At 43.9% G+C, this 12,802-nt stretch overlaps 1 protein-coding gene across 4 annotated transcripts in view; it reads left to right on the top strand.

The window, feature by feature from the left end:
- Positions 1 to 498: 498 nt before the first annotated feature.
- LOC117245761 (phosphatidylinositol 4,5-bisphosphate 3-kinase catalytic subunit alpha isoform-like) overlaps positions 499 to 12,802 on the top strand; it is a 116,892-nt gene continuing 104,588 nt past the window's right edge. Inside the window, exons 1-5 of one of the 4 annotated variants that reach the window (XM_078164044.1) lie at positions 499 to 849; positions 3,922 to 4,112; positions 8,063 to 8,187; positions 12,409 to 12,512; positions 12,601 to 12,763. In XM_078164044.1, the coding sequence (XP_078020170.1) occupies positions 8,103 to 8,187; positions 12,409 to 12,512; positions 12,601 to 12,763 (352 nt within the window). In that variant the 5' untranslated portion in view covers positions 499 to 849; positions 3,922 to 4,112; positions 8,063 to 8,102. Of the gene's footprint in view, positions 850 to 3,772; positions 4,113 to 8,062; positions 8,188 to 12,408; positions 12,513 to 12,600; positions 12,764 to 12,802 lie in introns of those variants that run through there. The other 3 variants (XR_013488503.1, XM_078164045.1, XM_078164046.1) reach the window with 3 other exon arrangements.

Raw genomic sequence — 12,802 nt, 5'->3', positions numbered from 1 at the left:
TACAGTTAAGGTATTGTTACTTTAAATACAGTTACTACAGTTAGAGTACTGTTACTTTAAATGCAGTTACTGAAGTTACAGTACTGTTACTGTAAATACAGTTACTAAAGTTACAGTACTGTTACTTCAATTACAGTTACTACAGTTAGAGTACTGTTACTTTAAATACAGTTACTACAGTTAGAGTAATCTTACTTTAAATTCAATTACTACAGTTAGAATAGTCTTCCTTCAATTACAGTTACTACAGTTACAGTACTGTTACATCAATTACAGTTACTACAGTTAGAGTACTGTTACGTCAATTACAGTTACTACAGATAAAGTACTGTTACTTTAATTACAGTTACTATATTTAGAGTACTGTTACTTTAAGTACAGTTACTACAGTTGGAGTACTGTTACTTTAATTACAGTTACCACAGTGAGAGTACTGTTACTTCAAATCCAGTTACTACAGTTATTGTACTGTTACTTTAATTACAGTTACTAAATTTAGAGTACTGTTACTTTAAATACAGTTACAACAGTTGGAGTTAGAGTACAGTTGCACTATAGCTTGAGTAGTTATTTCCTCAGCCTTCTGTCCCAAGTGTCGTACTGTAAATAATCTCAGAGATGACATCACATCACATCAGATGATGTAGATCATGACCCTGTCTGACATCACTGTGACATCACATGACCTCTTGTCCTGAGGAGAGGAAACAGTTTCACCCACAGAGGAAGAGGAAGAGGGAGAGGAAGAGAGTATTGTTTGACTGTGAAATGAAAAACATGTTTTGAGCTCAAAGAAGAAGGAGAAGAAGAATGAGGCTGTCGCTCACAGTGTCGAGCTGAACTCATCAGGTCTGTGTATTTATTTACATGTTTATTATCAGTCTGTGTTTATTGACACGTTTTAATCTTTGTTTTAACATTAATACACACGTGCACACACACACACACACACACACACACACACGTCCTGGATGTAAACAAAGTGTTTAACTGAGTGCTGTTTGTGTTGTTTACATGCTGCTCTCTGATTGGCTGTCAGACATCAAACATGTTGAAGGATCAGTGGAACCTCTGAACCCCCCATCTGTCTGTCTGTCTGTCTGTCTGTTTATATGTCTAAACATATATCTATGTGTGTGTGTGTACATACTGTACAGTATAAATATGCCTATATCTATCTATCTATACATTTATACAGTACAGGCCAAAAGTTTGGACACACCTTCTCATTCAATGCGTTTTCTTTATTTTCATGACTATTTACATTGTAGATTCTCACTGAAGGCATCAAAACTATGAATGAACACATGTGGAGTTATGTACTTAACAAAAAAAGGTGAAATAACTGAAAACATGTTTTATATTCTAGTTTCTTCAAAATAGCCACCCTTTGCTCTGATTACTGCTTTGCACACTCTTGGCATTCTCTCCATGAGCTTCAAGAGGTAGTCACCTGAAATGGTTTCCACTTCACAGGTGTGCCTTATCAGGGTTAATTAGTGGAATTTCTTGCTTTATCAATGGGGTTGGGACCATCAGTTGTGTTGTGCAGAAGTCAGGTTAATACACAGCCGACAGCCCTATTGGACAACTGTTAAAATTCATATTATGGCAAGAACCAATCAGCTAACTAAAGAAAAACCAGTGGCCATCATTACTTTAAGAAATGAAGGTCAGTCAGTCCGGAAAATTGCAAAAACTTTAAATGTGTCCCCAAGTGGAGTCGCAAAAACCATCAAGCGCTACAACGAAACTGGCACACATGAGGACCGACCCAGGAAAGGAAGACCAAGAGTCACCTCTGCTTCTGAGGATAAGTTCATCCGAGTCACCAGCCTCAGAAATGGCAAGTTAACAGCAGCTCAGATCAGAGACCAGATGAATGCCACACAGAGTTCTAGCAGCAGACCCATCTCTAGAACAACTGTTAAGAGGAGACTGCGCCAATCAGGCCTTCATGGTCAAATAGCTGCTAGGAAACCACTGCTAAGGAGAGGCAACAAGCAGAAGAGATTTGTTTGGGCCAAGAAACACAAGGAATGGACATTAGACCAGTGGAAATCTGTGCTTTGGTCTGATGAGTCCAAATTTGAGATCTTTGGTTCCAACCGCCGTGTCTTTGTGAGACGCAGAAAAGGTGAACGGATGGATTCCACATGCCTGGTTCCCACTGTGAAGCATGGAGGAGGAGGTGTGATGGTGTGGGGGTGTTTTGCTGGTGACACTGTTGGGGATTTATTCAAAATTGAAGGCACACTGAACCAGCATGGCTACCACAGCATCCTGCAGCGACATGCCATCCCATCCGGTTTGCGTTTAGTTGGACGATCATTTATTTTTCAACAGGACAATGACCCCAAACACACCTCCAGGCTGTGTAAGGGCTATTTGACCAAGAAGGAGAGTGATGGAGTGCTGCGGCAGATGACCTGGCCTCCACAGTCACCGGACCTGAACCCAATCCAGATGGTTTGGGGTGAGCTGGACCGCAGAGTGAAGGCAAAGGGGCCAACAAGTGCTAAACACCTCTGGGAACTCCTTCAAGACTGTTGGAAAACCATTTCAGGTGACTACCTCTTGAAGCTCATGGAGAGAATGCCAAGAGTGTGCAAAGCAGTAATCAGAGCAAAGGGTGGCTATTTTGAAGAAACTAGAATATAAAACGTTTTCAGTTATTTCACCTTTTTTTGTTAAGTACATAACTCCACATGTGTTCATTCATAGTTTTGATGCCTTCAGTGAGAATCTACAATGTAAATAGTCATGAAAATACAGAAAACGCATTGAATGAGAAGGTGTGTCCAAACTTTTGGCCTGTACTGTATATATATTTAATACATATGTATAAATAGATATACATACTTATAGTTAGGGCTGGCTCAGGCTTGCCCTGTCTGATGGAGGACCCCCCCTATAATACACCGGGCACCTTATAGTGATAAGGATAGTGGATAGCGTGACGTGTGTGGTTGTGCTGCTGCCGTGGTCCTGCCAGATGCCTCCTGCTGCTGCTGCCATCATTAGTCATTAGTCATACTTCTACTGTTATTATACACATATGATTATTGTCACACATGTATACTGTCTGATATTAATACATACTTTCAACATATTGTACCACAGTAGCCAGAACTATAACTATAATATTATTACTTTCAATAATGTTGTTGTAAGCTACTGTCATTACCTGCATCTCTCTCTCTCTGTCTCTCTCTCTGTCTCTCTCTCTCTCTCTCTCTCTCTGTCTCATTGTGTCATACGGATTACTGTTAATGTATTATGCTGATCTGTTCTGTACGACATCTATTGCACGTCTGTCCGTCCTGGAAGAGGGATCCCTCCTCAGTTGCTCTTCCTGAGGTTTCTACCGTTTTTTCCCCATTAAAGGGTTTTTTGGGGAGTTTTTCCTGATCAGCTGTGAGGGTCATAAGGACAGAGGGATGTCGTATGCTGTAAAGCCCTGTGAGGCAAATTGTGATTTGTGATATTGGCCTTTATAAATAAAACTGATTGATTTATATATATATATATATATATATATATATATATATATATATATATATATATATATATACACTCACATATTGTATGTGTGTGTATATATGCATATATACGCACGCATACACACACACACACACGTATATATATACATATATGAATGTGTGTGTGTGTGTGTGTGTGTGGTTGGTTGGTTGTGTGTTGGCAGCAGCTCTTTGAGGCTGCTGGCCCTTTAAGAGAGGAAGAGGATGAGCCCACACCCTCCTCCTCCTCCTCCTCCTCTTCCAGCACATTGTTCTGCAGCTCCCGGTGAACGGCGGCTTCCCTCCGTCTGCTGCTGCTACCGGCTACGGGGACAGACAGGGGGACAGACAGAGGGACAGACAGGTGTTTGTGACGTGTCTCTGTGTGTGTGTTGAACAGAGCAGTAGCGGGGCGGTGACTGATGGATCAACCGGCGGAGACATAACCGGAGACAAAGACACAGGAAGACACGGAGACAGACTGAGGGACAGACAGGTGGACAGACAGGCGGACAGAGAGACACAGACAGGTAGACAGACAGGCGCTATGTGCGGAGGCACGCGCTGCTGGAGCGACAGGCACGAGCTCAGGTGAGTGACAGAACAAAGAGTTTCTTTGATTTCATCCGCTGATGCTCCTACTGCTGCTGCCATGGCAACCATCCCATAGTCTGAGGTCATGAGGGGAGGAGAGGAAACAGGAGAGGAGGGAGGGAGGGGAGTAGAGGAGACACGAGAGGAGGGGAGGAGGGGAGAATAGGAGACAGGAGAGGAGGAGAGGAGAGGAGACAGGAGAGGAGACAGGAGAGGAGGGGAGGAGGGGAGGAGGGGACAAGAGGAGACAGAGGAGACAGGAGAGGAGGGAGGAGGGGAGGAGAGGAAACAGGAGAGGAGAAGAGGACAGGAGACAGGAGAGGAGGGAGGGAGGGAGGGGAGGAGGAGCGAAAAGGGGAGGAAACAGGAGAGGAGACAGGAGAGGAGGGGAGGAGGGGAGAAGAGGAGACAGGAGAGGAGGAAAGGAGACAGAAGAGGAAACAGGAGAGGAGGGAGGGAGGAGAGGAGACAGGAGAGGAGGGGAGGATAAGGAAGAGGAGAGGAAACAGGAGAGGAGAGGAAACACGAGATGAGAGCAAACAGGAGGGGAGGAGAGGGAAGAGGAGAGGAGACAGGAGAGGAGGGGAGGAGAGGGGAGAGGAGAAGCGAAGAGGAGAGGAGACAGGAGAGGAGGGAGGGAGGGAGGAGAGGAGGAGCGAAGAGGGGAGGAAACAGGAGAGGAGAGGAAGGAGGAAGAGATGAGAGGAGGGGAGGAGAGGAGACAGGAGAGGAGGGGAGGAGAGGAGAGGAAGGAGGAGGAGAGGGGAGAGGAGAGGAAACAGGAGAGGAGAAGAGGAGAGGAAACAGGAGAGGAGAGGAGAGGAAACAGGAGAGGAGAGGAGGAGAAGAGAGGAAACAGGAGAGGAGAGGAGGGAGGAATAGGAGAGGAGGGGCGGAGAGGAAACAGGAGAGGAGAGGAGAAGAGAGGAAACAGGAGAGGAGAGGAGACAGGAGAGGTGAGAGGAGAAGAAACAGGAGAGGAGGAGAGGGAAGGAAACAGGAGAGGACACAGGAGAGGAGGGAGGGAGGAGAGGAGTACTGAAAAGGGGAAGAAACAGGAGAGAAGAGGAAGGAGGAGGGGAGGAGAGGAGACAGGAGAGGAGACAGGAGAGGAGAGGAAGGAGGAGGGGAGGAGAGGAGACAGGAGAGGAGGAGAGGAGAGGAGACAGGAGAGGAGGAGAGGAGAGGGGAGACAAGAAGACACAGGAGAGGAGAGGAGAGGAGGAGAAGAGAGGAATCAGGAAAGGAGGGGAGGGAGGAAAAGCAGAGGGGAGGAGAGGGGAGAGGAAACAGGAGAGGAGAGTAGGCAAGGAAACAGGAGAGGAAAGTAGGGAGGGAGGAGAGGAGACAGGAGATGAAACAGGAGATGAGTGGAGGAGATCAAATGAGTTTCAATAATAAAGATTCAGTTTGTCTCAGAACACATCAGTCTGTGTTAGTAAACAACTTCCTGTTTACCTGCTGTGTTTACAAACGTGACATCATCAGTAAACATGTCACATCTGTTTCTGCTCTAACATTTAAAGATATATAGTTAAAGGCTGTGGTCCCATCCGTCTGATGTTTCTGCTCTAACATTTAAAGATATATAGCTAAAGGCTGCGGTCCGACCCGTCTGATGTTTCTGCTCTAACATTTAAAGATATATAGCTAAAGGCTGCGGTCCGACCCGTCTGATGTTTCTGCTCTAACATTTAAAGATATATAGTTAAAGGCTGCGGTCCCATCCGTCTGATGTTTCTGCTCTAACATTTAAAGATATATAGCTAAAGGCTGCGGTCCCATCCGTCTGATGTTTCTGCTCTAACATTTAAAGATATATAGCTAAAGGCTGCGGTCCGACCCGTCTGATGTTTCTGCTCTAACATTTAAAGATATATAGTTAAAGGCTGCGGTCCCATCCGTCTGATGTTTCTGCTCTAACATTTAAAGATATATAGCTAAAGGCTGCGGTCCGACCCGTCTGATGTTTCTGCTCTAACATTTAAAGATATATAGCTAAAGGCTGCGGTCCGACCCGTCTGATGTTTCTGCTCTAACATTTAAAGATATATAGCTAAAGGCTGCGGTCCCATCCGTCTGATGTTTCTGCTCTAACATTTAAAGATATATAGCTAAAGGCTGCGGTCCCATCCGTCTGATGTTTCTGCTCTAACATTTAAAGATATATAGCTAAAGGCTGCGGTCCGACCCGTCTGATGTTTCTGCTCTAACATTTAAAGATATATAGTTAAAGGCTGCGGTCCCATCCGTCTGATGTTTCTGCTCTAACATTTAAAGATATATAGCTAAAGGCTGCGGTCCGACCCGTCTGATGTTTCTGCTCTAACATTTAAAGATATATAGCTAAAGGCTGCGGTCCGACCCGTCTGATGTTTCTGCTCTAACATTTAAAGATATATAGCTAAAGGCTGCGGTCTGACCCGTCTGATGTTTCTGCTCTAACATTTAAAGATATAAAGTTAAAAGCTCATGGGAGGCTCCTGGTTATATTCTGTAAGTATATTCTGTCTTCATATTTGAAGAAAAAACAGAATCTAATTTATTTTGTATTTTTAAAAATGTGATTGTTGATAAATAAACAAACAGTTTTCTGTAAATGAAAGAAAGAAACAAACAAACAGTGAACGTTTCATCAGATCACAGCTTTAATTCAGCAGGTCAACAGGAAGAGCTACAGGAAGTCCACTTCCTCACACACACGCACAATATACACACATAATACACACACACACACACACACACACACACGCTGCTTCTGCTTTTGTCTGTTGTCTGTGTGTGTGTGTGTGTGCGTGTGTGTGTGTGTGTGTCCTACTGTGTGTGTGTGTCCTACTTTCTGCTCTTTGTTTGACGGCTTCATTGAAAAAACACAGAGACAAAGAGACATGAAGACATGAAAGAAGTGAAGAGATATTTATAGAAAACTGACTCAAAATAAAAATGAATTCATAAATAAATAGATAAATAAAGAATTGTGTTTTAAACTGATATAAAATAAAGGACAAATATTAAAGAACAAATAAAAACAAATGTCCACAGAGGACGTGATTCACAGATAAACATGACAGAAATTTTGTTTATTATTGTTCTTAATATTGTGAATGTTGTTTGTAAACCTAACCCTTACATTTTTAATTTTGAAATTTTTAATCTGACTCTTTCTCCTTGACTGCTGTAACACTGGAATTTCTCAATTGTGAGAAATGAGGTGTATCTTATCTTATCTTATCCTATCAGAACATGATGAACCACATGTGATGACATGTTTCACAGGTTAAGGGACAAATATTAGAAACATCATACATCATGTCTAAAAGATTTAAAAGTATTTTTCACCTGTAAAATAAAATGTTATATATTTTATTAATATTTAATCGTCTGATGTGAGACAGACTGAAACTGTCTCCTGGGACCGTCCTTGTCCCCGATGGAAGACAGGAACAATAAACTTCATCATTGACCTAGACTGACCCCAAACTGGGTCAGTCTAGGTCAGTCTGGGCCAAACAGGACCAAACTGGGTCTGTTAGGGACAAACTGGGCCTAAACAGGACCAGAGTGGACCAAACTGCATCAGTCTGGGCCAAACAAGGTTAAACTGGGTCCATTAGGTCCAAATAGGGTCAAACTGTTTCAGTCTGGTCCAATGTGGGTGCAAAAGAAGACCAAACAGGACCAAGCAGGGCCAGAGAGAGTCAATCTGGTTACAGAACAGGGTCAGTCAGGTCAAAAGTGTGCTCATGTGGTCCCTGTCCAAAATGTGTGCAGGAGAAAAGGACCAGAAAGGGTTAACCTGTGGTCCCTGAACAGTCGAAGACCCGTGTGGTCTCACCTGTCTGTGTGTGTGTGTGTGTGTGTGTGTGTGTGCGTGTGTGTGTGTGTGCGTGTGTGTGTGTGTGTGTGTGTGTGTGTCTGTCTGTGTCTGTCTGTGTCTGTCCAACTAGCCCAGCGCTGAGGTGAGGCAGCTTGTGATTGGTGGTTGCCATGGCACCCAGGCCGTCGTCTGGGGAGCTGTGGGGGCTCCACCTGATGCCCCCTCGCATCCTGGTGGACTGCTGCCTGCCCAATGGTACGCCTTTGTTCTGTTCTATGTTGTGTTTGGTTCTATGTTCTGTTGTCTGATGTGATGTCATGTGTCTCGGGGATGATGGTCAGTCTGTTGTGTTTGGTTCTATGTTCTGTTGTCTGATGTGATGTCATGTGTCTCAGGGATGATGGTCAGTCTGTTGTGTTTGGTTCTATGTTCTGATGTCTGATGTGATGTCATGTGTCTCGGGGATGATGGTCAGTCTGTTGTGTTTGGTTCTATGTTCTGATGTCATATGTGATGTCATGTGTCTCAGGGATGATGGTCAGTCTGTTGTGTTTGGTTCTATGTTCTGTTGTTTGATGTGATGTCATGTGTCTCAGGGATGATGGTCAGTCTGTTGTGTTTGGTTCTATGTTCTGATGTCATATGTGATGTCATGTGTCTCAGGGATGATGGTCAGTCTGTTGTGTTTGGTTCTATGTTCTGTTGTCTGATGTGATGTCATGTGTCTCAGGGATGATGGTCAGTCTGTTGTGTTTGGTTCTATGTTCTGATGTCATATGTGATGTCATATGTCTCAGGGATGATGGCCAGTCTGTTGTGTTTGGTTCTATGTTCTGATGTCATATGTGATGTCATTTGTCTCAGGGATGATGGTCAGTCTGTTTTGTTTGGATCTATGTTCTGTTGTCTGATGTGATGTCATGTGTCTCAGGGATGATGGTCAGTCTGTTGTGTTTGGATCTATGTTCTGTTGTCTGATGTGATGTCATGTGTCTCAGGGATGATGGTCAGTCTGTTGTGTTTGGTTCTATGTTCTGTTGTCTGATGTGATGTCATGTGTCTCAGGGATGATGGTCAGTCTGTTGTGTTTGGTTCAATGTTCTGTTGTCTGATGTGATGTCATGTGTCTCAGGGATGATGGTCAGTCTGTTGTGTTTGGATCTATGTTCTGATGTCATATGTGATGTCATGTGTCTCAGGGATGATGGTCAGTCTGTTGTGTTTGGTTCTATGTTCTGTTGTCTGATGTGATGTCATGTGTCTCAGGGATGATGGCCAGTCTGTTGTGTTTGGATCTATGTTCTGATGTCATATGTGATGTCATGTGTCTCAGGGATGATGGCCAGTCTGTTGTGTTTGGTTCAATGTTCTGATGTCATATGTGATGTCATGTGTCTCAGGGATGATGGCCAGTCTGTTGTGTTTGGTTCTATGTTCTGATGTCATATGGGATGTCATGTGTCTCAGGGATAATGGTCAGTCTGTTGTGTTTGGTTCTATGTTCTGTTGTTATATGTGATGTCATGTGTCTCAGGAATGTTTGTCAGTCTGTTTTGTTTGGTTCTATGTTCTGTTGTCTGATGTGATGTCATGTGTCTCAGGGATGATGGTCAGTCTGTTTTGTTTGGTTCTATGTTCTGTTGTCTGATGTGATGTCATGTGTCTCAGGGATGTTTGTCAGTCTGTTTTGTTTGGTTCTATGTTCTGTTGTCTGATGGGTTGTCATGTGTCTCAGGGATGATGGTCAGTCTGTTGTATTTGGTTCTATGTTCCGATGTCATATGCGATGTCATGTGTCTCAGGGATGATGGTCAGTCTGTTGTGTTTGGTTCTATGTTCTGTTGTCTGATGGGTTGTCATGTGTCTCAGGGATGATGGTCAGTCTGTTGTGTTTGGTTCTATGTTCTGTTGTTTGATGTGATGTCATGTGTCTCAGGGATGATGGTCAGTCTGTTGTGTTTGGATCTATGTTCTGTTGTTTGATGTGATGTCATGTGTCTCAGGGATGATGGTCAGTCTGTCGTGTTTGGCTCTATGTTCTGATGTCATATGGGATGTCATGTGTCTCAGGGATGATGGTCAGTCTGTTGTGTTTGGATCTATGTTCTGTTGTCTGATGTGATGTCATGTGTCTCAGGGATGATGGTCAGTCTGTTGTGTTTGGTTCTATGTTCTGTTGTCTGATGTGATGTCATGTGTCTCAGGGATGATGGTCAGTCTGTTGTGTTTGGTTCTATGTTCTGATGTCATATGTGATGTCATGTGTCTCAGGGATGATGGTCAGTCTGTTGTGTTTGGTTCTATGTTCTGATGTCATATGTGATGTCATGTGTCTCAGGGATGATGGCCAGTCTGTTGTGTTTGGTTCAATGTTCTGTTGTCTGATGTGATGTCATGTGTCTCAGGGATGATGGCCAGTCTGTTGTGTTTGGTTCTATGTTCTGATGTCATATGGGATGTCATGTGTCTCAGGGATAATGGTCAGTCTGTTGTGTTTGGTTCTATGTTCTGATGTCATATGTGATGTCATGTGTCTCAGGGATGATGGTCAGTCTGTTGTGTTTGGTTCTATGTTCTGATGTCATGTGATGTCATGTGTCTCGGGGATGATGGTCAGTCTGTTGTGTTTGGTTCTATGTTCTCCTATGTCATATGTGATGTCATGTGTCTCAGGGATGATGGTCAGTCTGTTGTGTTTGGTTCTATGTTCTGATGTCATATGTGATGTCATGTGTCTCAGGGATGATGGTCAGTCTGTTGTGTTTGGTTCTATGTTCTGATGTCATATGTGATGTCATGTGTCTCAGGGATGATGGTCAGTCTGTTGTGTTTGGTTCTATGTTCTGATGTGATATGTGATGTCATGTGTCTCAGGGATGATGGTCAGTCTGTTGTGTTTTGTTCTATGTTATGTTGTCTGATGTGATGTCATGTGTCTCAGGGATGATGGTCAGTCTGTTGTGTTTGGATCTATGTTCTGATGTCATATGTGATGTCATGTGTCTCAGGGATGATGGTCAGTCTGTTGTGTTTGGTTCTATGTTCTGTTGTCTGATGTGATGTCATGTGTCTCAGGGATGATGGTCAGTCTGTTGTATTTGGTTCTATGTTCTGTTGTCTGATGGGTTGTCATGTGTCTCAGGGATGATGGTAAGTCTGTTGTGTTTGGTTCTATGTTCTGTTGTTATATGTGATGTCATGTGTCTCAGGAATGTTTGTCAGTCTGTTTTGTTTGGTTCTATGTTCTGTTGTCTGATGTGATGTCATGTGTCTCAGGGATGATGGTCAGTCTGTTGTGTTTGGTTCTATGTTCTGTTGTCTGATGTGATGTCATGTGTCTCAGGGATGTTTGTCAGTCTGTTTTGTTTGGTTCTATGTTCTGTTGTCTGATGTGATGTCATGTGTCTCAGGGATGTTTGTCAGTCTGTTTTGTTTGGTTCTATGTTCTGTTGTCTGATGGGTTGTCATGTGTCTCAGGGATGATGGTCAGTCTGTTGTATTTGGTTCTATGTTCCGATGTCATATGCGATGTCATGTGTCTCAGGGATGATGGTCAGTCTGTTGTGTTTGGTTCTATGTTCTGTTGTCTGATGGGTTGTCATGTGTCTCAGGGATGATGGTCAGTCTGTTGTGTTTGGTTCTATGTTCTGTTGTTTGATGTGATGTCATGTGTCTCAGGGATGATGGTCAGTCTGTTGTGTTTGGTTCTATGTTCTGATGTCATATGTGATGTCATGTGTCTCAGGGATGATGGTCAGTCTGTCGTGTTTGGCTCTATGTTCTGATGTCATATGGGATGTCATGTGTCTCAGGGATGATGGCCAGTCTGTTGTGTTTGGTTCTATGTTCTGATGTCATATGTGATGTCATGTGTCTCAGGGATGATGGTCAGTCTGTTGTGTTTGGTTCTATGTTCTGATGTCATATGTAATGTCATGTGTCTCAGGGATGATGGTCGGTCTGTTGTGTTTGGTTCTATGTTCTGATGTCATATGTGATGTCATGTGTCTCAGGGATGATGGCCAGTCTGTTGTGTTTGGTTCTATGTTCTGATGTCATTTGTGATGTCATGTGTCTCAGGGATGATGGTCAGTCTGTTTTGTTTGGTTCTATGTTCTGTTGTCTGATGTGATGTCGTGTCTCAGGGATGATGGTCAGTCTGTTGTGTTTGGTTCTATGTTCTGATGTCATTTGTGATGTCATGTGTCTCAGGGATGATGGTCAGTCTGTTGTGTTTGGTTCTATGTTCTGATGTCATTTGTGATGTCATGTGTCTCAGGGATGATGGTCAGTCTGTTTTGTTTGGTTCTATGTTCTGTTGTCTGATGTGATGTCGTGTCTCAGGGATGATGGTCAGTCTGTTGTGTTTGGTTCTATGTTCTGTTGTCTGATGTGATGTCATGTGTCTCAGGGATGATGGTCAGTCTGTTGTGTTTGGTTCTATGTTCTGTTGTCTGATGTGATGTCGTGTCTCAGGGATGATGGTCAGTCTCGAGTGTCTCAGAGAAACTCCTCTTATCAACATCAAGCAGCAGCTCTTCACTGAGGCCAGGAAGTACCCGCTCTACCACCTGCTGCAGGTACGTCATCGCTGCCTGACCTTTGACCCCGCGTCTCACCATCACAGGTGCTATCAGTTGTTATAAACTCTCCCCTCTGATTGGCCAGGAGGAGTCGTGCTACATCTTTGTTGGCGTGACCCAGGAGGCGGAGAGGGAAGAGTTTTATGATGAGACGAGGCGGCTTTGTGACCTCCGACTGTTCCACCCCATCCTGAAGGTTATCGAGCCGCTGGGCAACCGAGAGGAGAAGATCCTGAACCGAGAGATAGGTAACACACCTCACCTGTCCTCACCTGTCATCACCTGTA

Source organism: Epinephelus lanceolatus, chromosome 22, assembly GCF_041903045.1.
Source record: "Epinephelus lanceolatus isolate andai-2023 chromosome 22, ASM4190304v1, whole genome shotgun sequence".
Taxonomy (NCBI): Eukaryota; Metazoa; Chordata; class Actinopteri; order Perciformes; family Serranidae; genus Epinephelus; species Epinephelus lanceolatus.
The sequence above is the reverse complement of the archived record's forward strand: the minus strand, read 5'-3'. Positions and strand labels throughout refer to the sequence as shown.